At 40.1% G+C, this 27,680-nt stretch overlaps 4 protein-coding genes across 7 annotated transcripts in view; 3 read left to right on the plus strand and 1 right to left on the minus strand.

Annotated features, from left to right (window-relative positions):
* Positions 1 to 266: 266 nt before the first annotated feature.
* fbxo32 (F-box protein 32) lies at positions 267 to 6,697 on the plus strand. Its single transcript, XM_034202723.1, has 9 exons — positions 267 to 519; positions 976 to 1,109; positions 1,414 to 1,463; positions 1,568 to 1,660; positions 3,598 to 3,691; positions 4,294 to 4,478; positions 4,567 to 4,749; positions 5,179 to 5,322; positions 5,444 to 6,697. Exons 1-9 carry the CDS (start codon positions 407 to 409, stop codon positions 5,531 to 5,533), a joined length of 1,086 nt encoding a protein of 361 aa, XP_034058614.1. The 5' UTR covers positions 267 to 406; the 3' UTR covers positions 5,534 to 6,697.
* Positions 6,698 to 7,043: 346 nt separating this feature from the next.
* On the minus strand, positions 7,044 to 10,235 carry prelid3a (PRELI domain containing 3A). Of its 3 annotated transcripts, XM_034202711.1 has the most exons (8): positions 9,870 to 10,235; positions 9,275 to 9,443; positions 9,063 to 9,152; positions 8,784 to 8,854; positions 8,569 to 8,671; positions 8,447 to 8,453; positions 8,264 to 8,340; positions 7,862 to 8,145 (listed from the first exon to the last, which is right to left on the minus strand). In XM_034202711.1, exons 1-7 carry the CDS (start codon positions 9,899 to 9,901, stop codon positions 8,324 to 8,326), a joined length of 489 nt encoding a protein of 162 aa, XP_034058602.1. In that variant the 5' UTR covers positions 9,902 to 10,235; the 3' UTR covers positions 7,862 to 8,145; positions 8,264 to 8,323. The 3 variants fall into 3 exon arrangements, with proteins under 3 accessions (XP_034058600.1, XP_034058602.1, XP_034058601.1); XM_034202710.1 differs by lacking the exon at positions 8,447 to 8,453; XM_034202709.1 differs by lacking the exons at positions 8,264 to 8,340; positions 8,447 to 8,453 and having other exon boundaries at positions 7,044 to 8,145.
* A 1,012-nt stretch (positions 10,236 to 11,247) lies between these two features.
* On the plus strand, positions 11,248 to 22,017 carry elovl4a (ELOVL fatty acid elongase 4a). Of its 2 annotated transcripts, none has more exons than XM_034202714.1 (7): positions 11,248 to 11,484; positions 12,434 to 12,516; positions 13,140 to 13,327; positions 13,422 to 13,502; positions 18,317 to 18,488; positions 19,849 to 19,976; positions 20,113 to 22,017. In XM_034202714.1, the coding sequence occupies exons 2-7, from the start codon at positions 12,450 to 12,452 to the stop codon at positions 20,431 to 20,433; spliced, it is 957 nt and encodes a 318-aa protein (XP_034058605.1). In that variant the 5' UTR covers positions 11,248 to 11,484; positions 12,434 to 12,449; the 3' UTR covers positions 20,434 to 22,017. The 2 variants fall into 2 exon arrangements, with proteins under 2 accessions (XP_034058605.1, XP_034058604.1); XM_034202713.1 differs by having other exon boundaries at positions 11,248 to 11,479.
* Positions 22,018 to 23,176: 1,159 nt separating this feature from the next.
* The window catches only part of LOC117537463 (protein SOGA3-like), a 29,185-nt gene continuing 24,681 nt past the window's right edge, over positions 23,177 to 27,680 (plus strand). The window contains exon 1 of the mRNA XM_034202697.1: positions 23,177 to 23,194. The gene's annotated coding sequence lies outside the window, so the exon portion shown is untranslated. The remainder of the gene's footprint in view (positions 23,195 to 27,680) is intronic.

Here is a 27,680-nt window from a genome sequence, read left to right on the forward strand (position 1 = left end):
CTTAGGTACCGCATTTTAGAAGGTCTTAAAGTAGTAACCTGCTGTGACAGTAATATAGGATTATTGTCTCCTAAATTTGACATTTAATATTTTTAGCTTATTATCCAGGTGTCCTCTGTCTCTGCCCTTCCCATGACATGAAGCGTTCTGTTACCTCTGCTGCTCTCTCTGGAGATTGTGCAACGCTGAAGTTGATAAACAAAGCCACGTGTTGCAGGGAAGTTTCCAAAGTGGGCGGGCCTCGTGTATTTCCGGGTTCTCATACGAGGATATAAGACGAGCTGCGCAATGAAAACAGTAGACCAGAAACACACATCGCATACAAGAAGGGACACATATAAACTCAAACAGGGATTGTTTCCTGTTATTTTTTTAGATCAATTTTGCTCAAAGTCATCGAAGCAAGATGCCTTTCCTCGGACAGGACTGGAGGTCACCGGGTCAGAATTGGATAAAGACCCAGGAAGGATGGAAGAAGACAACAGCAGACGAGAAAAACAACAATGTCTCCGTGGAGAGGTTGGTTCTAAAAAAAAAGCAACCCTGTGAAATGTCGCTGTCTTCTCTCCATCACAAAAGTTTTGAGATGACATAACTCTTAAACACATCATTACTTATTTAAGTTAGAGAAATATGAAGGGGGGGAGGAAGTCCAAACAGCATTAAGAACAAAGGCAGGGTGACTGACAAACATAGGCCTTCGTGCTGTTTCCATCCCCTTAACCTCAGTGTCTTTGTTATTCTGGGCCACTGAGCTATTAATAACCTCACAACAAGTGAGTGGATTAACAGACGTCTGGTTAATGCCTACACTAACACGAAGAACCTGTCTTTAACATAACCTACAGTTACCTTTTAATCACATGTGATACTTTTTTGATGATGTTGTGTCTTCTGTACTAAGAGTGCTGCATATAAAGAGTACTGAGACAAAATGATGCCTTTAATGAAATATGTGCCCTTGTTTTTTTTCAGCTTCTGCAAAGCCGAGGAGGAGGAGGAGGAGGAGGAGTGTTTCAACAAGGAGAACCTGCTGATCTCTCTCAGCTATGACATGGCTGCCAAGAAGAGGAAAAAAGACCAAATGAACAACAACACCAAGGTCCCCTGTGAGTCTCAACGAAAGGGCCCACACTGTCTAACTAATTGTTTTAAGGATTTTGTAATTTATGTGTGGGGTAAAAAGTCACGGAATATCATTATAATATACCAAAAACATTAACAGGAGAAGTTCATGAAGGTGTTATGTAACTGATAATAATGTTTATGATTAATTTACATCCTTTTCTAAACTCCAATTCAATATACTGACTCTGCATGTTGTTGGTGTTGTGTGCGTGTGCATTTGTCACCGTACATATAAGCTGCTTAATGAGGGAAGGCTGCTAATATAAACATTGTGATTCCTTTCAGATTTCCACAGGGAGAAGTGGATTTATGTTCATAAAGGAAGCACCAAAGAGGTAACAAATCAACTCATTTCAACTTTTCACATCTTCATTGCTTGTGTAAACATAACTCCTGCCAAGGCTCGCAATCTAATACCCTGATAATTGAATGTTCCCAGCGCCACGGATATTGTACACTGGGAGAAGCCTTCAACCGCTTAGACTTCTGCAGCGCCATCAAGGACACGAAGAGATTCAATTACGTCGTCAGAGTGAGTCCTCGTCTCTTTGTTTTCTTCTGTGCATTTCTGTTTCTCTCCTTTGTGCTAGTCATTGGCAGGGAAGAGGTTAAGGTTAAGAGCGGGTGTAGGCTTCTGCCTGGCTCTTATCAATGTTCTGCAGACAAGAGTCTCTAATGGAGATGATACCGACCCAGGGAGTGTATGAATGTGTGTGTTTTGTAGGGCAAAAGTGTGACGTAGCATGACATTTGTCTGATCACTTAAGCTATTTGGCATCCCTAAATAGAATTAAACAAATGCTTTATTTAGAATGAGTTCCTATTTGAATTTAATTTGATCCACTAAAGGTAGGAATAGACATCATCAGCATTCATTATATCATTATCAATAATGTAATTGCATCATGGGATGTCAATAGAAATTCCCTTATAGTTGAATTTGGAGCTTTTCCCCTCCACATCAAAGTGTCACCACACTGAACCAAACAGCAGCTCTCCCACATGTGCTCCCATGTGAGTGGAGGGGGGGGTGGTCTTTGAGGGGGGTGACAGCTGGCTGTGCAGTGAGGTGCGACAACCCGACATGGGTTTATGAAACCAGACCCGGTTGTCAGGTGATTCAGACACACACACACACACACACACACACACACACACACACACACACACAGACGTTTTTCACAGGAAAGTTTGACATTTGTTTTCCTTTCTACTCAAGCTTTGGATTGACCTTTTTGCCGCAGGTTCAAGCTTATAAGAGTAGTGTTGTAATCCCAAAGAACAATACGGCTGTGTAACACTAGTGTCCAGTCTGGACACGCTGTCCTAGGTCACTGCTCTTCACTGGTTGTGTGTGATGGCATTTGTGGGTTTGTTTAACTCCGTCTCAGTTACACGGATCGGGTTCTTCCACAAAGAGACAAAAAGAGCTCCTCTCTTTTCCCTGGAGGTTATTTCAAGGAGACAGAAACCTTAATGATGGTGTAAGGCTGTTATATTGTTACTAGAAGATACTGATGCTGCGTCCCTGGAAAAGTATGAGCCACACGCCAAGCTGTGAAGTGCAGTTCAGTGAACAGCTAGGTCTAAAAGTAGATACGGAAACGCACATTGTTCTGCCCGGCTGCTCTACAAAGAGAGGAGCACTCAATGAGCTGCTGAAAGGAGAAGGGCACAGGATTAGGTTTTAGGAATGGAGCTGGAAAGAAGAGTTAGCGAGAAATGAGCGAAACAGCTTAAAATTGGTAGAAACTGACAGGAATGAAATCAGTTGAAGGAACAAAGTAATTTAGTTCAAAGGTGGGAATTATTAAGAAGATTTGACTTTAGAAAAACGCAATGAGAAGTTTGTGCTACCTATTATTTGCCTGCTAGCACTGCTCCTCTCCATTTCACCAAAAAGCCCCTCACAATATGTTGACGTTGATATGCTGACAAATGTGCCGGCGAGAATTGAGCAAGGGGGAACTTGAGTTTCTCCATGACGTCACATCGTCTGTAACATGCCAGACATGCCACCCTGGAACCCAATATTGTCTGCTAGCCAACAGCAACCACACACACACACACACACACACACACACACACACACACACACACACACACACACACGTGCAGACACATTCTGTCACATGAATCAGCTAATTCACATGACAGAAGGATCAGGAGTCAAATGATTAAAAGCTTGTTTGCTGAGGCTGATGTTGTTGACAGCCCGGGCGTTTGTCCAACACCTTTTCCAGTAGACTCTGATAAAAAGTGATCTGAGCCAAGAATCCTGCTGGAGCCAGCTTCACTTGAGAGTAATGACCAGGTGGAGCAGCTCCATTTTAGACAGCCATTATTGTCACCAGTCCAAGTGCTTTTTGTGAGAATGCAGCATAACAAACATTAAGTAAGGAGGCGAAGGAACAGAGTATTTGCAGCTGACGGGTTTAAATTGATGTTTTCTTTCTTTCTCTGCTCTAGCTTCTGGAGCTTATCGCCAAGTCCAAGCTGCCCTCGCTCAGCGGAGTGGCGCAGAAAAACTACATGAATATTCTGGAGAGAGTGGTTCAGAAAGGTGAGCGTCTACCCACTTCTGCTTTTTACAGTCACTCAACTCCTTTTCTCTTCTTGTTTGTGTTGAAGGGTTTAATGTCCTGCTCTTACTACTCACACATGCGCCCACTTCTTACTCCAAATCACAATTCTTGCAAATTTCAAGTCCATTCCATTTTCTTTATTGTTGGATCAAATGTACTAAATGTACTACATGTTGCACTAATAAGTGAGGAAATTAGCGTGATGACCTGTAAAGAAGGCAGAGGAGTGCATTTAGTGCTTTAACAGCGCAGTGAAAAACACTGACGGTCACCAGGCGCCTCAGTATAAACTAAATGTTCCCTCTGCTGAACAGAGATTCAATATTATAAACGCCACAAGACAAGAGTGTTTGTGTTGCACTGTTGGAGAAGCCTGTGACACAAGATTTCCATCGACATAACTACACTGTAGCTATGTTCGTTGATGATAAATAAAGAACCTTGTACAGCCACTTCCAAAACATTTGCTTTAACAACGTGCTTTTTAATGACTCACAATTCATATGTTGCTGCTTGGAAGCTAGACATCTCGTTTTTAAGCTAATGAATTACGGCAAATATCTTCTGATTTCCTCCTCAGTTCTGGATGACCAGCAGAACGTCCGTCCCATCAAGGAGCTGCTGCAGATGCTCTACATCTCGCTGTGTGGTCTCGTCCAGGACATGGGCAAATCGGTCCTGGTGGGGAACATCAACACGTGGCTGCACCGCATGGAGAACATCCTGCAGTGGCAACAGCAGCTGGACAACATCCAGATCAAAAGGGTAAACAATACACGCAAACAAACAAGAGAATATCAGGAACGCCAGCTTCGGATTTCCATTATATTTCTGTTCCTCCTGTTTCCTGCAGCCCACGTCTACAGGCATGAGTCTGACTGACCTGCCTGTCAGTCTGCAGCTGAACATCATGCAGCGTCTGACAGACGGCAGGGACCTGGTCAGCCTGGGTCAGGTGTGCCCCGAGCTGGGGCCCCTCACCGAGGACCGGCTCCTGTGGAAGAGACTCTGCCAGTACCACTTCACAGACAGACAGGTATGTAGGACTTAATAGGTGTACCGAAATGTATTTAGAATGAGGCTTCAGATAACCTCCAGGTTACTTACTTGACACTGTAAATCCCATTAAAGGGACTCTACAAGGATAACAACATTTCTGCATTAAAATAGGAGACTGAGTAACCTTTAAGAATGCCCAAAACATGCACAAAGTCTCAGGCTTTACTCTAAAGTATAGTAGGTTACAGTGAAGCTTTACTTTAAGTTAGAGAGCTTTAGATTTAATTTGTGTTAGGGCACAAACTCTTATTGTTTAAGGCTCCATCTTTTGAGCAGTTTCTCTTTGCCCTTGCAGTGAATTGGCATTCAAAATAAATTCTCAAGAAAGCTGACATTAAAGCAGATATTTCTAAAACCTTTTTCTCTCCTTGGGTCGTGTCTTAAAGTGTGTTTACTTCTTCTTCAGATCCGAAAGCGCCTGCTGGTGTCAGACAAAGGTCAGCTGGAGTGGAAGAAAATGTACTTCAAGCTGAGCCGCTGCTATCCTCACAGAGAGGAGTACATCGACACCCTGCACTTCTGCTCACACTGCCACATCCTTTTCTGGAAGGTAGTATTTATTTCTATTTTGCATTTGATCAAAGTGGATATGCAACAAAAATATCACCTTTTTGTGAAACTGAATAAATAAACCTGTGTTATATTTATCTTTTTTTTGTGTCTTTTTCTAGGATACAAACCATCCCTGCACAGCCAACAACCCTGACAGTTGCACCATGGCCCTCTCCCCTCAGGGCTTTATCAACCTTTTTAACTTCTGACCCCTCTCCCTAAAATCCAGATGAACTGACTGTACATACTGTACATAGAAATGTACAATTTTGTTTTATAGCACAATGAATTCCTGGATGTGTATTTTGTTGAGGCGTGCTGGAGGGGCCTCAGGCAGTGGGACGATTTTGCAATTGAGTTTTATTTTTTTTGTTTTTGAAAGAGTGCAGACCTCTGGGAGAGTTTCAGTTGAAAGCGAGGGAATATGACGGAGAGGAAAAGAGATGTAGCAGTGGGCCTGTGGATGGAGGATAAAGGGAACACTTTGCTGTCAGGGTTTAGTCTTAGTTTATTGTGCTTTTTCAAAGGACACCTCCAAAGTAAACACAGCTCTTGACCTCAGATGTGTGCACTTGTTTTTCTCAAATTTGGGAGTTCGTTTTAATTTTTGTTGGGTTTTCAAACCTTGAAATGTTCTAACACAGGAAGTAAGATTATTCAAACCTGTTTTGAAATGTGTCCTGCTTACATGGGAAGATGCAATGCGTTTGAGGAAGTTTGCAATATTGTTCTGTCTGGCACTGGGACGTAGAGACGTACAGTAAATCTTGAGTTGCTGCAGTAAGAGATATTAAGCATGGGAGTCCGTTATTGATCATTAGACTGATGATTCTATGATAAGTTGACGCACCACATTTTCTATTTAACTTTAGTTGTTTTTCACTTTTATAAAGATTTGATATGACTGTTTTTTTTTTAAATTGTGTGTTCATTTTCTCATGTGACTGCTATAGCAACAGCGCTTGAGTACAGTATTACCAAAGATTGTAACTGTAGTCAGTATAACGATGGCATGTGTCTTATCATGAAACTTGAAACAGGTACCGCTATCTTCTTGTTGGCAATGCTTTCCCATCCTGATGCTTTCTTTAGTTTTAATCATCAGCAGCTCTCTCTCATTTACAGAAGTCTTTTAAATTGGCTGTCTGAAGCAACTTGTTTTTCTGTAGTCCCGCATGTTTTTTTAAACACACGCTGATTGTTAACTTATTTATTGAGATTCTTGCAAGGAACTGAAATATTAGGATGAAGGTGCAATTGTTTTACCCAGACTTTCCTCTATTACTGTGCACGCAGTGAGGAATAATGTACATGCTATGCAATGCATTCTCTTTATGTTCTGTTGAATAAATAAAAGAAGAAAAATAATCTAACTTGTGCCATTGCCTCCATTTCACATCTTAACATGATATTTCTGAGCCAACACTAAAGTATTTTTGCTGGACAATTCGTATCCAGATTTAAAATGTACACTAGCTTTTGTATAGAGGTCTGTGGTGTTGCCTGTTGCTGAAAGCTAGATTGTGCCCTCTATTGCCCTCGACAACATGATAAACTGCAAAGTAGTACAAAAAAGATCTTGGTAATTAAATAAACTTATAAAAGAAATGTGACTTATTACTAAGTACCTTCAAATACAAGCGGACCTCTCCATTGTCTTTAAAGCAACAACAAAAAGCATGTCAATTTCTTAAACAATTGTTTTAATTGTTTCAGCAGGACAACAGTTGAAGTTAAAACAAAATATAAAAAGCAAATTAAACCATTTTGTACGACAGTACCAACAATATAACAATTCACTGCTTGTTACATGTCTTTTTAGATAAATATGTATAGAAATATTATGTAGTTATTTTTATATTACAAAGAAATATGTTTTAGAACAAAAGACATTTGTAATGGTGTGTGTTTCCAGCGGTGTTGCACATACAGTACTGCTCCTTAGAGGGTGTGTAGGTAGGTAGCTTTTTATAGAGAAAGTCAACATTTGGAAGTGTGTCCGACTTGCTAAGGCATAAAAGAGACGGCTGGAAAAACTATAAAGCTGAACATGTCATGTTCCTCAATCAAATCTGCTGGTTTAAGGCATTTTGCCCAGAATGTTTACAACAAAAGGTGCCCTTGTATTGTTGCTTTGATAGCAGATAAAGAAGGCAATGTTAATAATACATTTCCATATTTTCCCCATCATTTCTTAGCTGCATTAGCAAATGTAAAGCTTGCTACCTAGCTAATATCAATCTATCTTTAATACACAATCTCCTCTTTTAATACAACTATCATGCAAACATATCATCTACAGTGTTTGCCTCATGGAACACATAAAAAGCTGTCAGATTTGAATTCCAGCAGTTGTCGCCAGTGTTGGACATACAGAAGAACATCGATTCAAATTAAATTGTTGCATATTGTCAGTGCACCATTACTTTTTTTCTAAAACAAGTGTATCTCTTCTAAAATATGATGAAGATATGACATAAGAGCTAAAAGAATGTGGTCAGAATATTATATTCTAACCAATAAAAGTCTGAGAGGCCCTTGAATTTTAAACCTTCAGTTTTTTCAGCAGTAAAGAAAATGGTCCTGTTCTCCTCGCCTTGATTTGAATAGCAGTTGATGGTTTTGCGTTTTCATTGAGCCACGCCTGCCGGAATTTGACCCTTGATTCCAGCTCTAAAAACCATTCCTCTTTGGCAGCATTACACCGTCTGTCTGAGCTCCCACTGCATGTGTACCAACTCCAGAGGGTCCTGACGCACTGAGAATCCCCTGCTCTATGAGGTGTAGCGGGGAAAGTTCTCGGCACTGCAGAGCTGCTGTCCTGTGTATGCAAACAGGAGCATTATGTGACACATGTTTACATATTTCCAGCTTTAAGAGAGTATAAAAGAGTGCCATGCTTATAATAATCTGCTAAGGAAAGCAAAGAGAAGAGTTACCAGAGTTAGTAAATGTCACAGAGAGGCACGTTCTCTCTTTCAGAGTTCTTAATAATCCACTCAATAGCATCCCAACCCTACAGATCCACACAGAGAGACAGCAGGTTAAAGAGGAGATATATACATATGCAGGTGAACAGTGCTGAAAAGTGTAACTTTTAGCTGCATGTCCGGAAAACTCACATTGGAACTGCAGAAAAACGTACAGAGACAGAAAAGTCCCAGTTAGAAGGCATGCAAAGAAATCACCAACACATCCAAGTTCAGAAATAGCAATTGCAAGTGCACAAATGGGCTTGTATTACCTTTATGGCATTAGCTGACATTCTCATTGCCATCATCCCCTCTAGGTAACTGCCTAGACTTAGTCCCTTGACTGTGATGATGGCCTCCTGGGTCAGGATGGTACTGAGGAGGTGACAGAGAGTTATTGTAAGACAAGAAAAGACAGAAATAACACTGCGTACCTGCAAGACACAATGTCTCTGAAACAAGAAGGCATAACTAACAATGTACTTACACGTCAGGGTTGTCTGGGTGCGGTCTGTAAAGAAGCCTCTCATCCACTGAAATCAGGTTGGTGAGAGTAATCTAGGGGATAAGTACATTTCCGTAATTATGGTATATTTACACGGAATATATGATGAATATAAAATGCACACTATTGATGAAGTAGCCATTGCAATGTACCACACAGTATGTCTGCGTGGTACATGAAGATGTAAGTAGCAAATCAAACTTGAGTGATGTATGTGAGTTCAGTTTGTTCAACATTTGAAAGCTTTCAGTATGAACTTACATTTGTTGAGCACAGCTCCATCTTCTTCTTCTCTGGGTCCACTATGGAGTGTTCCTGCACGTACGTCTGCGTGTGGTTGGTTCCCAGTATCTATACCCACAATAATACAAGTCACTTAACCTATAACTTTGTCTTGTCTCCATGTATGCATGCCTCTGTCTGCATACTTCTATATTTCTAAACATCTGAATGTTAATGTTGTGGGGACTGACCGCTCGCACGATGCCCGGCAGGCCCCACTCTGTGCTGAGCAGTCTGTGGCTGTGCAGGCGTCCCTCTGCGTCCAGACTGCGGTCCAGGACATCCACCCCCACCACGTTAGGGTTCATGGGGTTTGGGTACTTCCTCATGGCAGCCTTGATCACCGTCTCCCAGGGGTAACTGAGCACAAAACAGAACAAGTAAAACGAAGGGGGAAAACATAGTAAATGATCACTATTGGCTGCAATTGGCTGGCTATCTTTTGATAAACTGACATGGTTGACTATGGAATGCGTTTTATAATCTCAATATTGAATCACATGTGCAAAAAAACAAACAACCCTCCAAATCCTGAGACATAGCCACCCCATAATGACTTCCCTTATCTGGGACAAGGCTGTGATTTGGGTTGAATCCTGACGATAAATGCTCATACTTGTCTACATTCAAAAGCCTATTATAAAGAGCAGGTGGAATATACTGAGCAGAATCATACAGACGTCTGATTAAATTCAGATGTATTTAAACTTGGTAAATATGAATAAAGGTCCCATCAACATAGCCCACATGAGAGACCTATATGATTATTATAAACAATAAACCAACCTGAAAACATGTTCCGTGCTCCAAATCTTCATCTTTCAAAAGTCTTGGCCTTATCGCTGAGAATCCCTCCGTGGTCCAAATTCACATTTCACCGGACCATTTAAACATGAAACACTAACGCTTTTCCAGTGATAAGACAGAGATAGCAGGGCCTATAAAGAGAGCTCCTGACCATCACTGAGGGGAGTCCGGGATGCGCATGTCGGCGTCTCCTCGCACATCAATCCTGCGTAAAGACTGCCCACTGTGCCCTGCTGATCCCCGAGTGACAGGAGAAACCGACAGGAAAGGTGTAAAGTATAATACAACAAACAGCTGTTACGGTAGAGGACAAGAGGAATGCCGGTGCAAAAGAGAAGAGACCAAATGTCAAGACAGACCGAGTGAGATACGGGCTTCTGCAGGTATTTCAAAAATAAAAGCCCAACTTTTGTTAAACCCAATATCTGTCACGGATTTTGTAATATCAGATCAAAATAGCTATACATATTTCGATGTACTGTTTTACTGGAATTGCATTGCTAAGCAACAGGGTCCTTTTGAACTTCCTGTCAGTTGATGTCACCAAATCACTGCAACCGTTTGTGAAATGGTAGGCTACTGTATGAGACAATTACAAAAATAATTGTGGCTTTTCTTGTCCACACATTTGTAAAGTTTGGGCAACAACGTTTGGGTATCCATTGTGTTTTGCACATACACTATTCAATTAATTTCTTGTCCATCAATTGATTCATCTTTTTTCAGTTTTATTTTGAAGGCAATACCAATTTCTCCTCTTTCTCTTTGTGTTTCTGACTTGACGATGCTGCTGTAGCACTGCTGTCACTGCTGTCACTGCTGTGCTGCTGCATCCGCCTCCATTTGTGCGCATGCGCTTAGCATCTTCTTTCCATCATCCTGGTCAAGTGGCACAACCGAGCTGCATCAAGCTAGAAAGAGACAGCATGGAGAACGTAGGAAATACAGTGACATCGCTTCCAAATAAACCCTCTGGTTTTGAGAATGAAAATATATTCACTGAAGATTAACCTCAAACTGTTGCCGTAAAGTCATTTAAAGATAACGTAAACCAATTATTCAATTGTTGTCAATCAAGTATACTGTAGGCCTATGAGTCATTCAGGTTTAAACTCTTAGGATTTAATTCACAAGGCAGCATGTCTGGATGAGTTCATGTTATTAATAGTTTCATTAGAGCTATATTTTGTATTGTTTTTTTTATTGCTGTTGTTTTTTGTTGTTGTTATTTGTATAGCCACAACAGGTTTGGACTATGTAGCCTATATAAACATTTTTGACTTCGAAAACCTTTATTGGTGCATTTTATTTTGAAAGTTTGGTCGGATGTGTTTTGTTTTGCTTGTCGCTGGCGGTGTGCGGGTTCAGGGATCCAGTCAGGCGAGGCGCAGTGGAGGCTAGTGTGGTCCATTTACGAGAAATCCATGCCATCGCCGTTTATGCCACGGCCCGTTCATTGCACACTGGATACGGAACACTTTATAATTTCATAGAGAACAAGCTCATCCGATCCCATGCTGGAATAACACACACTGCATGACCTTGCATTGAAAGTCATTAGGGAGGGATTTTTTTAAAGCACCGACACGGTAAGGTAATAAGCATCTTCATTCGAGATAAAGCGAGATCAATGTCGATATGTTGTGATGGTATATTGCCTTTGTGCAGTCGTTACAATTTAGACCATACTATCTTGGATGGATAGGAATTATGTTATTTTACAGATGCGAGAAGGAAAGAGCTTTTGGAAAAAACATAGTGATGAGAGGACTGCTCAGTCAGCCTGGTTGAAGGCCGGACTGCATACCGCAGAATTCAAATACTCGCCACTCCAATCGTTAATAATCCGATTATAAATCTATCAGCCTAAACCCGTCAGGAACACATACAATGCGGTTAAATGTGTATTTCTAACAGTGGTGTATGGTTTATTCTTAGAGCAGTTTATGCGGACAGCGCTTGCATGACTGATGCTGCAGCAGCGCTTGATCCGCTCCAGGCGCGAGAGAGCGAGAGGGGGTGGGAGAGAGAGGGAGAGAGGGGGGTCTCGTATTTTTAGGGATCATTCAATCACACTGAGGCAGAGGCTGCCTGTGCTCCCTGCTACTGATCAGCATATGCAACAATCTGGCAGATGACCCATTTCAATGTAAAAGTGGGGCACGAGGCTCTCCCCTCCTCATTATAAGTGCACACCAGTTTGGCTGGTGGTCGTGCACGCCAAATATCTGCTGACACATGCGCTCTGCCGGCCGGGGCTCCCACCCTTTGTGTGCAATGGAGCCTAGCATATCATGGCTCATTGGGCCAAGGGCTACTATAGCCTTGACCTTCTGTTGGCCTGGGATGGTTTCTTTTTGACGCTTCATACATGTTAAAGTTGAATCATTTTTATTTATTTCAGCATTATGATGTACCAGTTAAAAAATAAGCATGTTTAGGGGGACATTATTGATTTATCGAAAGATGATACCACAATTACTCTGATCTACTTAATGCTGAGATTCCAGAGGCCTTCATTCTCACACCTCGCTTTATTTCAGGTCCTCGACCGCAGCCATGGAGATTGTCACACATTTTATAAATGACACCATAGAGTTCTACAAATGGACTCTAACTATTGCAGGTAATTATCATGTATCTTTGTCGTTTCACTTTTTGAGAGAAATTTTGTTTTGCAAAGGACTTACTGTGTTTGCACTTTAGGTAGGTTTTTCCTATGAAAACATTGAGTCAGTAAATGGGTGGTGCTTCAGTGGAAATTGGCAAAAGAATGAGTCAAAGCTGCACTATAGTGGAAGAATGTGTGCATGGGCCATGGACATACAATAAATTGCAGCCTGTCCTCCTAAAAAAAACGACCATATAGGTTGATTGTTCAGCAGCTTATTACGACCCATAGTCACGTTTTAAAGTGTAGCACCTCTACGTTGATTCTAAATGAGTCATGTTCTCTTTTGCTCCTTCATTTGTTCCTCCTGTTTATAACTGAACTGGAATAGATAATGTAAAGACAATGTTTCTTTCACCTTCACACTTATATACTAATTTACAAGTAGCACATGGAAATAGTGTGTCTGCATCCAACCGACCTCCAGACAGGCGACCTCTGGACCTAATCTGGCCTCTGTGCTCCTGTTGTGTGGGACGTGCACTCTTAAAATAAACTGGCACTGGACCCACGCTGTGTCAGTGTAATGTGAACAATAAGAAAAGTTATGTAATGCTATGAGAACATCTTTCCCGCAGACAAGCGAGTGGCGAAATGGCCTCTGATGGACAACCCCCTGCCCACGCTGGCCATCAGCACCTCCTACCTGCTATTCCTCTGGCTGGGGCCCAAATACATGAAGAACAGAGAGCCTTTCCAGCTCCGCAAAACACTCATTGTCTACAATTTCAGCATGGTGTTTCTCAATTTCTTCATCTTCAAAGAGGTAGGTTGCTATCACCTACATTCTACCTTCTGTTGAACAACATGTATGTCTTCTCCACGAGGCTAAAGTGGTGATATTCCCTATTTGTTTCTAGCTTTTTATGGCAGCGCGGTCGGCGAGCTACAGTTACATTTGTCAACGGGTGGACTATTCAGAGGACCCCAATGAAGTCAGGGTGAGTGTTTGGCGCGGAGACACACACACCCACTTGCGATGAATACAAATGTTTACCTCAATGGATTAACCAGCACCTGCTGGTTATGTAACTTTGTTCATATTGTTCATGTGTGTGCAGTAATTAGTTTCCAGAAGTTATAAAACACCACTGCTTATTACGAGTACCATGCTTCACAGATTTATTTGACTTCATCATAGTGCTTTACTATACTCAATGGTTTTGGAAACATGATCAGCTTCCGTTCAACTAGAATCTGCTTCTGTTATCAGAAAAAGTAGGAGGTGGAAGAGGGATAATCAGTGTTGTTTCAAAACAAAAGCACTCGTGTTCTTGGAACTGTGATAATATTAAAAACAAGGTGAATTTAGCGATCACAACGAAAACAGCCAAGACCTGTTTTGAGCCCAGAAAACTAATGTTATTAAGGGCTCTAAATATAATAATGCCTATATCTACAATGGACAACATTGTTAGGAGATTTAAACTATGCAGCGATTCTGCACTCAGCCGTCTCTCGAGTTTGTTTTTTCAAATCAGCAGCTCCTGCTACATTCAATGAGTGATACAAATATTATTTACCATAAGTTCTTAATAAAACTGACTCTCTTGGACTCGGTACTAGTTTGACCTCTACCAGAAATTAAATGAAGTACTTTTACTGTGTACTTTGTGAGTAATCCTCTGTCAGAGTCCCCTCCATAGTACATAATGCATGTTTTTCTGCTATCTTTGATGAGTGATACAAATATAATTGTATCATTAGTTCTTAATGAAATTGATACTGTGACTTTGTATTAGTTAGCCTACTACTAACAATTATCTTTTGTTGCCATTAGTTCTTCGTGAGATTGATCCTGTTGGACTCAGTGAAACTATACCCCCACAAGTACTATGAAGTACTTACTGTGTACTTTTCCAGTAATCCTCTGTCAATGTCCCCTCCTGAGTACAAGAATGCATGTTTTTCTTTTAATAAGCATTACAAAACATTTCTTCCTGAGACTGATATTGCTGGACAGAGTATTTTAAGAGGATATGGTAGACATGATATCAGCACTACTTCCAGTCAGTACTCTAGTCTTTAGAGTCTGGCCTGGATAGCTGGTCACAACTATCCTTCAGCAAAGTGACACACTCTGTCACTCTGGTTGGCCTCTTATGATGCTGCTGTCTTTTAATATATGATTATTTCTCAGCCACTAGTGTTAAGAATGTCACAAGGCTCAGGACCCAAACGCACAACACCAGAAACAGGTCAGGATTAACAAGGTCTTTAATAAAGGCAAAAACACAAAACGCTCACTAGTAGTGATGTTACGTATTGCGCCGAGGCTTCGGAGCGTGTGTCGAGTAATCCCCGAAGCTTTTTGTGAAGCATGTATCGAGGCTTGTATCGTTTTGTGCCAGTGACGTCACCGATGACAAACGAAGCCTCGCTGCCTGTCGATACCACGTGACTGCTTCACGCAGAGATTCAGATCGGTTGAACCGTTGAACCACAACGCTCATAATACCAATGGATGTATAATAAGAACCATATTACCCCTCCTGTACCCGGGCCCGGTGACACGATGGAATCAAGAGAGCTCAGACCCTCACTTATAGAGGTCGGAACATGTCATAACGTATAAATAGATACAAGCATAAATAAATGTAGGAATAAAAACATGAATAAATACAGAAATAAATACAGGAATAAATATGTTCCAGTGTTTTCAGGGAGCTGTAGTGTGTGTGCTGTGGCTCAGCTGGAAAGCAGTTGACTCACGACCGCAGGGTCTCTGGTTCAACGACTGAACAATACGTATTTTTTGTTGTTTATAAAAGCTACAGCTAAATGAGATAATGTAGTTAATAAATGTATTCTTTGATATGGTTTAGCCTTTCTCAGGCTACAACATGGTTAAGTTTATGAAGGAATGCAAATCCCTCTTTGCAATGTTTAGCAGCCTCCTTAGGCTTTTCAATCACAATCATTCAACTGGAATAAAAACAATATTGTTAACATGAAAATATGATTTAATGTTCGTTGTTTAGAGTTATTCTAAGGCTTTACTCATTGGGAACTCGGTATGAGATAGAGCACACTGTTGAGATGTCCAATCTGCCTGTTTTACACACTTTGACCAACAGGGGGTTTGTGTTCAAATGAAGCCCATGATGAAGCCTCATGAGATGAACCCTTTTGCGAACCAATTGGCTGGAAAGCTTCAAAGCTTCATAAGGCTTCATCTCACCATCACTACTCACTAGGAGGAAAAACTGAGAAGTTATAAGATCCAAAAGAATCCATCAAAAAACATACTCAACAAGGTCAAGGAATGACTGGCAGGCTTGACGAGACAAGACGAACTGGCACAGGACAAATGGAGACGCAGACTATATATACACACTAGGTAAGGGGACACAGGTGGCAACAATTAAGGGAGGGGCTGACAATCACACTGGAGGGAAAAACACACAAGGGCAGGAATGCTCTGAAACGAGAGGGAAAGATTACTACAAAATAAAACAGGAATTCACAAGACAAAGCAAAAGACAAAAGGACTGAACTAAATAAATTAACTTAACATAAATGTCTAGACACCACAACTAGTTCGTTCCTCGCAGATTCTTCAGTCTCATCAGCCTCATCCTTCCATCAGTCCCAGTCAACGCCTCCAGCACACTTCTAGTGTTTGACTCCATATGATATTGTCCTGATGCCGTATACAAGGGCGATGCCCCATGATCACAAAATGACACCTCTAGAGTCTGAGTGCCAAGGACCTCATATTATGTCTGTCAATAATGTTACTTCTCTTAACTGTAAAGTATTTTTCCTGCACCATTTTAAGGCTTCAAAACAGGCATTTTTACTGTATGTGTTTGGAGAAATTACACAATCAATGGCCCAGAATTGTACTTTATAAACTCTGAATCTTGTGGTGCTTGGTGAAATACAGACTGGTTATATATGCCTTTTTTGGAGCCCTTTTTTGCAATATTTATTCAAATGTCACGAGTTATTTAAACAAACCACTATCTGAGGATAATACAAGCAACCATTAAATGTTCTTTATCTAGAGAGCCATTGAAGCCCATGAAGAATGTATCCTTCCACAAATCTGTTCAACTGCTGTATTAATAAAGTTGCCACGTGTTTTCAAATTCAAGTTAAGGCACTATATGTGCAGAACATTACAAATATTCTTCATTTGCAGTATTTTATTTTTAAAGAGTTGAGAAAGACTGCATCAATGATATGCTATATATCTATATAATATTAATATTGTTATTAACTTCAACCAAAGTCAATTTAAATAGCGGGCAAATATTGGTTAATTGCCATGGATGTGGTGTTTGATATAGTTTACGTTCAATTTAAACTATTTTAGGCAGAAAAGCGTATATTGACTAAACCTTTTTTAATAATTTACTCTAATTTAGAAAGGTTTTTGTGAGAAATCATTTAAAAGTAAACTTGTTTTCCTTTTGTATTTAAATTTGAAATGTTTGCACACAACATTATTAATTTATACATTTTTATCAATTTTTGAAAATTATGAATCCATTTATTTTATTGTATTTCCTTGAGGCTGGGGACGATATCCAGCATGTAGTTCAACATGCAACTGTTGCAATACAAGTAAGTATAACATGGACAAGTAAATAAAATAAGTTTAGTAGGAGGATGTGGATTTATTTTCTCTCACCTTGTGATCACAATCAAACAATCTATAATTTAGCTCTGGCCTCTTCTCACAAAAAAACATTTTGTTGAAGCTCTATTGACTGACATGCAATGACTGGGACTGATGGAAGAATCTGCGAGGAATGAACTAGGAGCAGAGAAATAATCCTATTTAAAAGACAGCATTGTCATAAGAGGCCAACAAGAGTCACAAGGGCTGTCACTTTGCTGAAGGATAGTTGTGACCAGCTATCCAGGCCAGTCTCTAAAGACTTTCCAAGGGGTAGAAATGCTGCTGCTGGAGTACTGACTGGAAGTATTGCTGATATCCTCTTAAAGTACTCTGTCCAACAATATCAGTCTCATGAAGAAAGGTGTTTTAACGCTTATTCAATATAGCAAAGAAACATGCATTCTTGTACTCAGGAGGGGACATTGACAGAGGATTACTCAAAGAGTACACAGTAAAAGTACTTCATAGTACTTGTGGGAGTTGTTTCACTAGTACTGAGTCCAACAGTGTCAATCTCAAGAAGAACTAATGGCAGAAAAAATAATAACAAACTCGAGAGACGGCTGAGTTGACCGCCGTGCAGAATCGCTGTAGTTTAAATCTCCTTACAATGTTGTCAATTTTAGACATAGGCTTATTATATTTACATCTCGTAATAACATTAGTTTTCTGGGCTCAAAATGTGTCTTGGCTGTTTTCGTTGTGATCGCTAAATTCACCTTGTTTATAATATTATCACAGTTCCAAGAACACGAGTGCTTTTGTTTTGAAATCACTTCCGTGAACTCGCTCCAATGACCATTTGACCATTTATTAAGGTAAAAAGCAAAAAGCAGACGCTCTTCCGTTTACTTGTTTAATAAAGAAAAACAAATGGACGGTAGATAGGTAGATTAGGGATCATGGAAGGTGCTCTGCTCCATGACGTAGTTACACGCCTGTCTCAGGTAACATCCAGGTTAATGCAGAAGGATTTAAGGAATTCAGCTGAATCATATTGATTGTACAACAAGTTCAAAGTGAATAACTCTTGTTTATATTTTAACCGTCTGTGTTTCTCCTTTTTCTTTCTTCACTTGTCTGTCTTCTCCCATCAACCTGTTTCTTATATTCTGTGTGTGACAGGTGGCAGGGGCTCTGTGGTGGTATTTCGTCTCTAAGGGCGTTGAGTATCTGGACACAGTGTTTTTCATCCTGAGGAAGAAATTCAACCAGGTTACTTTCCTGCACGTTTACCACCACTGCACCATGTTCACGCTCTGGTGGATCGGCATCAAATGGGTGGCAGGAGGACAGTGTGAGTAGCTCATGCTGTGATGGAGTTCTACATTATCTTACCTCTTAAGTAATACAATATGTGACCCGCTCAATCGAAATCAGTCGGAAGTCGCAACGGCTCATTTCAAAATAAACGTGGATTTACGTAAAAAACTATTTTTTCGGGGTTCGGGTGTTTTGTTTGATTTTAAACAAACAAAGTCTTGGCTTTCAGAATATGAAACTTTTATTTCCAAAATCACACGATAAATACATTTTTGAAGCTTGTAAAGGGACGAAGACAGGCACCTCTCCCTCGCAATCTGCTCTTCCGCAGCGCCGCCCCCCCTCCCTCCGGCTGAAATTATGAATGTAAGAGTATAGTAATCATAGATAACACGGCAGGGTCCGTTACAGTTTGTTTTCATCTGATTTCAATTAAACAAAGTCTTGGCTTTCAGAATATTAAACTTGTTTCGGCAAATTCAGATGATAAATACAAGTTTGAAGCTTGTAACGGCATAATTACAAGCGGAGAACGGAGTAACTTAACGTCACAGCAGGCATAACAATAGCCGGTGTTTCTCGTGAGTGTTTTCCCCGGGAAACAAACACAATACACACAAACGCAAAATTACACAACACACACACACACACGTATACACACACACTCGCGAGCTTCCCCTCCAAATGAAAATATCTTCCCTCCGTAGTATTTTGATCATTTGCTCCGCTAATAATCAATCAGATCGATGGATTCCAGAGAAGAGGAAACTTTAAAGGCCTTTTTCTCAAAATGAGGACTCGGTGATAGTCATTATATAATGTGACATATTTCGCTTAATATTTGGAGTACAAAAACAATCCTGATATCATTAGAAAGCTAGGAATATCCTCTTTCCAACAGTGTATACAACTCAAAATGTGTCTTCGGGTCAATGCGACTGATTTCGATGGAGCAGGTCACATATGTGTTTCACCATCAATTACAATTGTGGTCTTTACTCCCCCTTTTTCCTTTAGTTCTAGTTAAAATGAACATTTCTTGTTTTGCGAGACGAAGGGACTTGATTAAAAAAAAATGTGTGGTCCTGATCCTGAAGCCATTTTATTTTGAGCATTTTGTGGCAAGTTGGAAGAGGGGCCTTTACATGTCTTTGTTCAGAGGACATTTGTGTCAAAATACATGCTAACAATAACATCATTATTTGTAACCTCTGTGTGTCAATGCAGCTGGAAAATGAATCAAAAATGCTTTCAAGCATTCAGTTTGTAGTTATAATTAATTTCAACCTAAAGTGGCTAAAAGTACATAGAAAGGCTCACAGAAACAAAATGTGTGTAATAAAACTGTATGATAATAGCATCACAATTATCATCATCATGTTTTCATTTTGCAGCATTCTTTGGAGCACACATGAACGCAGCAATCCACGTCTTAATGTACCTGTATTATGGCCTGGCCTCCTGCGGACCTAAGATCCAAAAGTACCTGTGGTGGAAGAAGTATTTGACCATCGTCCAGATGGTAAGATATTACCTCAACATGTGGCTAATTAAAATAGGAAAATGTTTTTTTTAACAGATTTGGGAAGGTTAATATAACCTCAATTAAGCTTTTACAACAAATCTCAGCCAAATCTTTGTTTCTCTTTGTGTATCAGATCCAGTTCCACGTCACCATCGGCCACACAGCCCTGTCTCTCTACGTCGACTGCGACTTCCCTCACTGGATGCATTACTCCCTCATCTGCTACGCCATCACCTTTATCGTCCTCTTCGGGAACTTCTACTACCAGACCTACCGCCGCCAGCTGCCCAGGCGCGACGCCTCCTCTTCCAAAGCAGGGAAGGCCCTCTCTAACGGGAGCCTCAACGGGCTCAGCAAGGCCGCCAACGGAGCCATGGTGTTAGGGAACAAAGAGGAGAAAACCCAGGAGAGCTCTGGGAGGAGAAAGAGGAAAGGAAGAGCTAAAAGAGATTAGAGGAAGAGGAGCGAGAGAGGTAGAGATGAGGTAGGGCCTTGCTATGGGTTCTAGGTTGATTGTGCTAAAACACGAGAGACTTAATGTGAGGAAGATAGACGGATGGATGCGTTACGATGTGTTTATTTAAGCCATGATCTAAGTTGTCGTAGATAAAATATGAGACATGCTTGTGTTGAGAGGATCGTTTTGTTAGTAAGAGGTGTCAAAGGTCATGCCCAAGGTTATAATAACGCAAAATACAGTAGTGTAAGGTAGGGGATAGATCTTAGTATTCCCCCTCTTTATTGTGGTGCCAAGTACTGTAGATCTGGTTCAAAAAGTGACTTTCAGCGACTAAAAACTGAGCCTGGAGAGGAAACACCGTTTAAAGGCCTGCTAGGCATGCTGGGAAAGCTACATCAAATGCATCTGAGCTGCTTGAAAAATCATTGTTATTGTTACTGCTGTATTGAGACAGGAATACGCATCATAACATATGCACCAACTTATATTTATGCCTATCATTTTAATGTGTTTCACCTTTACATATTTAAAACTGTTGATCATGTACAGTTTCATGTCATTCATATCCTCATCCTATTCAAGCTGTTATTAATGTTACGTGAGAGAGTCTTAAGTTTGCAGTTACTGAATACACACTATTTAACCTATTTATTTCAAGTCGTGGACTCCACCACTCACCTTTGAGCTGTCACCCATAGGGGCAAAGTTACAGATAAATCAATCAATAACCGGAGGTAATATGTACATAGAAATAGAAATAGCTGTCTATTTCTGTACACAACCCTATCAGGTTTTATACATCCCTACGTGTGTGTAATGTGATGCATATTATCCAGGGAAAGGATGGATCTGATGATTATCTCAGTGTTACCTCAATCTGACAGAAAGGCTGGTGGAGTTTTGTCTTTGCAGATGTTTACTTGTCTTTTTATAATATATCTGACGTTGTTGTTTGTCTTACATGCCGGTGAATATGTTGTGTGCCGAACAGAGAAGTGGTGGTGGAGAATTCAAAACAACAAGCTCTTATCAAGCTAACTAATAAGCCTATCTTGAGCACCATTTTTTTTCCCATATCCAAACCAATATCTCTTTGTGACTATACTTTCAGGCTTAATCTGAGTCCTGAGCTCGATGAATGTAAATGTATGAAAACATTTGGATTCAGCAAGATAAAAGCTTGGATTTATAAACAAAATGAGCTGGTTAACTGGTTCTACAGTGACTTTGTACTATGAAGACTAACGTTTCTCTGCCTATATAGAGTATAAATCACAATTTATCTGCAAATCCAGCTTTATTTCCTCCATTAACAATGCATTTTAATGTTATTAATTGTTTTTTTAATTTTGTATGTAAATATCAATTTTCATGTTACTGAGAGTGCTTGTCTGTGTATTTATGTTCTTTTTGTGTTGTACATAATTACATATTACATTGTGATATTTTGTACACTGCGCATTTGGGGATGTTCCCAGCCTGTAAGCTTGGACGTTTATATGTCCACATTGCTTCTGTGTTTTTTTTTTACATATCATAACTCTCTTCAAATTCAATTAAACTGAATGCCTGTACAAATGGCTGGCTTTATTTAAGATTTTTTTTTTTTTTACAGACAGTATTTTATATTATATGTGTTTCTAGACTATGTTTTGACTTTGAAAACACAATAATGGTAAGAGAATAAGAGTGCAGAGTTGGTTTCCAACACTAGAGGGGGCCATGGTTACTTTACAGGACATTACTTTCACAGATATGTGCTCAATACTTCCCCAGTTATCAAAAATCCACTGTAATTATGGAAAGTTCTTCTCCTCAAGATAAAGAACTTGTTCACATTTACTAATACCAGGAGAACCACATCATCTCTCAAAAGTGTTAATGGACAGCTTTGAATTATAAATTCAAATACACTTTAAATCATGGTTATCAGTTTGATATCGCCTTGGCGTTTTTCCAAAACTCTCTCCATAGTTGGGATGAATATAAATATATCAATTTTTGTGCCGTACTAAGGTACATTTTCAAGGTACTTGCACTTTACCTCAGTATCTTTTTTTCAGATACTTTATGCGATAAGATTGTCGTATATATCCAGTGCATATCAAGTAGTCACCATGTGCTGTACCTTAACCAACTTCAACAATACAAAACTGCTTTTATGTTAGTAATAATACGATAGCGTTAGATATGTAATCATTTAGAAAAGGAACACTTAGCATCATAAGTATTTAACCTTCTTATATTTTACATTGCGCTAAGAATACTTGAATGTAGGACTGGTAGTATTTTCTGATTGTGGTATGTCTCTTTTACAAATTACATTACATTTCATTTAGCTGACGCTTTTATCCAAAGCGACTTACAGGGACATTCTGCCTGGAGTAACTAAGGGCTAAGCGCCTTACTCAAGGGCACACTAGTGGTGGTGTTTGAACTCACAACCTTCCAATCTTCAGCCCACCTCACTATCCATTAGACCACCACTACCCCTACAAATAACTTATAATGCCACTATTGAAGCCAAAATACACACATTGCGTATAACTTTGACAGTTGTTGTCAGTTGTGCTTTCCCAAACTTCTGTCTTTGTAATCAATGTACTGAAGTGGGTATGCTCTCAAAAAGAGTGCAGTGGTCTTGAATGCAGCTGAAGGCCTGACTCCTCCCCGACCACTCCCCTCATTAGGGCTGATTATAAAAGGCACCTGTTGACCTTTGTTTTGAGCTTTGACCCTGTGGTCAGTGGTACAGGTAGGTTGTCTATTTTAACACATGGATACTTTTCTTTCCTCAGTCTCTATCTTGAATGATCAATGGTTCTGCTTCCAATTGTCGTGCACGCCTGTAGTTTGTTAAAACATCATACCTGTAGTGAGTAGTGCTCAAACTTTTAAATTATTTGTATGGGGAATGGTGAGCCCTTTTCAACCCCATTTAACCTTTTTGTAGGTTGTTTTTGCTATTATTTTTGCCTTGTGTTTTGATTTGCATTAAGGCTTACTTCATGGGTTTTGTTTTTGCTTTGCCCATTTTTGTTATCTTACTGTTATGTTTAGCTTGTAGCTTTTTGCCTTTGTTTTGCCTATAGCTTTGTGCTTACCCTCAGTGTTGTATAGCACTGAGGGGCACAAGAGAGTTACCTGTTTGCTGTTTGTGTGGTTTGATGTGACTGCCCCTGGTGAGTATATGGTGGCACGGTAGCACCCTAGTTTCACTAAAAGTAGCCTGCCACACAATTTACTGGCCTCAGTGCTTTTTAGTAGGGGTGCACCGAATGGGAAATTCTTGGCCGAAACCGATACCGAAAATAGGAAACAGTTGGCCGAAAACCGAATGCCGAAAGCCCGAAAATGATTAAGAAATATATATATATAATGTATACATTTTTTACCAATGTTGTTCAGCTACCTGATTATGGAAATAGACATGATTATGGCAAAACTTAACTTAAATAATAATCACTATTATGGGTCCATAAAACATTTATTCAGCACTTTTGAATGCATACAGTACATTTATATATGTCATGTATTATTGCTAAAAAACATTATATCGCAGTCTTAGTGTCGCCAACTCGTTTCTAATATTCAAAGACAACAAATGCGTCTATGATGTATTTTCGATCAGACGAGATCTCTCTCCCCCGTCTGTGTGCGAGGGGGCGGGGCAGTTTACACACACGCAGCTGCTACATGCAGCGGAGCACACTGCGGAGATGGCGGAGAGAACGCGCTCCGAGGTGTGGTTAAACTTTACCCGTCTCGATGTGGAGAATACTTATTACCATAAGTGCAATAAGAGTTTAGCATGTAAGCACGAGCAATTTGTCTAAACATTTAGCAAAAGTGCACCGCATGCAGACGGAGGAATGTACCGGGTTCGACCGTCTTTCTAGCAGCTCTGTAGCCCCATCCACGAGTAACGTTTCCACGTCAGGTGTTTTGTATGCTAGCAGCAACACACGGAGTTAACTACATGATACAAACATGGGCTAATGATTAGAGGAAACTGAGTTATTTAGTTTGTTAAAATTTCAGCTATTCTGTTTTATGTATGCTAGCAGCAACACACGGAGTTAACTACATGATACAAACATGGGTTAATGATTAGAGGAAACTGAGTTATTTAGTTTGTTAAAATTTCAGCTATTCTGTTTACAGTCTGTCATCAGATTATTTAATACGATTTGTTAAAGGCTCAAGGCAATCTCGATGACAAAGGTCAATGTCCCCCCCCCCCCCTGTGAGCCAGCCGCGAGCATGGTCGCCGCGTCTTTATTACGTCATCACAACAACACGTTATGTTACCAACGTAAGCCTGTTCTGACATTCGGTGATATTTTTTCGGTGCTAAAACCCTTTCGGCCGAAAGCCGAAAGGGCCTTTTTAAACATTTTCGGCCGATAATTTTCGGTGGCCGAATATTCGGTGCATCCCTACTTTTTAGTTTTTTTTTCTAGATATACTCCAACTTTAAATGTAAGAATGTAATGATCTACTTTAAATACATTTGGTGATAAAGATCATTTGAACTAGATATTTCTGTTATTTTTTAACTATTTTATCTTCCAGCAACCATATCTTTAGTTTCCTTTTCTTTTTTCTTTTATTCAATTTAGTAAAATGTGTTTATATTTTATAATGAGTCCCTCGGTCTCTTACTAAACCAACCTGTGTCTTGATTGCGTGTGAAACTAAGGGTTTTGGTCAAAGGTAACACATTGCCCTGTGTCTATTTCCTAGAGTGAAGCTCCCATGGCATTGTTGGTCGTCTATCTTTTAATCATCTATTGTAATACAATTTAAACAGATTTGTTTGGGTATGAACAAACTAAATACAAAATAAAGTAGGTCACAATTTTGTTTTCATGTTATACGTCCCCTTACCCTTCACCAATATTGACAATACGCATCAAAGTCTGCAGCAGTATTTGTATGCTTCCAATTTAGGGTGGGGTCGTGACTATCATATCTTAAATAAAATGAAAAAGAACTGGAAAGATAAAACCGTTCAATCCCTGGAAACCTGTTTGGTAGACAAAAGATACAACCCTTTACATTTAATTTGTAACAAAGCTCTTCCCATCCCTGAATTCTCCTCAATTTTGATGAATGTAGACAAAGGTTTCCATGGTAACTGTACACAGCAGCTGTCTGACACCGCCTACCCCCTCATCCTCCCAAATACACCCCACCCCCTCCCAGTGCACCCCCTTCTCCTGCTTCCTCTCCTTGAATCAGCTGTTCTGTGGGAAACAGCCACAGCGCAATAAACTATTTAACAGCGTTAAAGTGCTTAGTGTGTTTGGGTGGATTAGAGAGTAGAGGTTGCATTTGTGTGTGGCAGAGAGATTGAGAAACAGTGTGTTGTGTGCACCCTCCTGCAGAGTGTATGTGTGGGAGGCCTCCACTAGCAGAGGGGTATTACATGGTTGATGTTTGTTATTCTTCAAGCTATCATTTCACAACTCGGTCACAAAAAAAAAACCATACCAAAAAATTGTCCCTGGATGGTGGCCACTTATCCTTCCAACTTTATCAGCCCTTTTGACATGATTCTTCTGGGTGACAAAAACATCCTTAAAGCATGAGAGCGAGAGCTCTGTGAAAGAGGATCCTAGAAGCCCAATGATTTATGACAGCTGATTTTTCATTGGCACTCAAATGCCTTGCAGTGCTTATAAAATAGTAAGCTATTACAATTTGTTTTGACACAAAGGCAGATTCGGTCTGCATAGCATCCATAGCCTTAGCTTAAGTGTGCTAGTTTTGTATTAATGCTCATTAGTGTAATCTCATTAATGTGTGGCTTTTCAATTTCACGTCAGTCAAACTAATGCCTTTATTCCAATGTTGGACTTAATAAAACAAAATGATATCACTCTTTATTCATATCCATGAATAGAGCATGAGTACATACTATAAAAAGCATTTATACCAGTCGGTGTGTCTGTATTTGTGCAGAAGTGCATCCTTCAGTGAAATCCCATGTGTTTTTAAGAGAAAAGGAAACATTGTCCTGCCTGTCAGAAGCTCAGTTGATATCTGGAGCACAGCAACTGAGAATCGAGACAGGCGTGTTTTCATGCCTCATGCACGTTTTGGACCAATAAGGCACTCGATCACAAATCCCTCCTGTTTACCTGCCAGAAAAAGGGCTTAAAGACTTATGATTTTTCATTGCCATGGAATGTCATTATTTTAAGAATATGTTTATAATTAATTAAACAATAAAAATGTATGTATAAGACTATACTTTAAATCTCCCCCTGATGATTGTGTTCAGAAGTAACAGTAAACCCAGCACTGATACTGCATCATGACACTGCAGAATATTCCTGACTGAGGCAGTGCCTGGGATCCCTGTCAACATAGTGTTGGTGTGATGATCCTGGTTAGGGTGTTGGGGAATAATATAGAAAGTGAGAATGAGAGACTTGAGTGTTAAATGAATGAGGGTGTTATTTTTAGATGGAAGCTCATCATGGCCTCCCTCTCTCTCACATCTACCCTTCTGCTATCACCAGTGCATGGTGTTGGATGAAGGAAAAAGGGAGCAGAGAAAAGGGGGTGTTGACAAGAATTGTTTGAGTGTCATTATCTTTGTTTGAAAAAAGATAATCTTAATTTCATCCAATCCCAGTGTGAGATTAAAAGGAATACAGAATTGAGGATTAATTCCCAGCGATTTAAAGAAACTGAAGTCTTCTCGATTCATGAGGACACTCTCTTTTTTTTTTACTTGAGACGAAGCAGAATAATAAGTGATCTTATCTGGCACATGGGCGCCCCCATGATGCAGACATCTGTCACTTTAAGTAAGCAAATGATTGAATAGGCCTGGGGCAGAAGGAGAGGATAGGTGGGGGAAGTGGTGAGTGTGTCACTGTGGAAGGGGGTGAAAATCCTCAAACATCTGTTATCCCATTCAGATAAATGAATCATCATTCTTGGCCAAAGCTGGCCGATTGGCCCCGCAACATCTTGTCTGGTAATTAAACTGTGATTACTACAGAGGGCAGTCTTATTTCTCAATGGATGCAGATATAGTTTGTAAAAGCCTGTGACAGAAACAAATGGATTGCAGAGGAGGCTAAGAGCTGTGGTCACTGAAGCATTGACGGAAGCTAAATCCATGCCATAACACTTTCAGAGCAGAGACAATCGTAGCTTTCAACTCATCCCTTGCGCTTCCTGCAGACTAACTTGTTATTTTGCTCACAGGGGATGGTGCATGC

This window comes from Gymnodraco acuticeps, unplaced genomic scaffold (genome assembly GCF_902827175.1).
Source record: "Gymnodraco acuticeps unplaced genomic scaffold, fGymAcu1.1, whole genome shotgun sequence".
NCBI lineage: Eukaryota > Metazoa > Chordata > Actinopteri > Perciformes > Bathydraconidae > Gymnodraco > Gymnodraco acuticeps.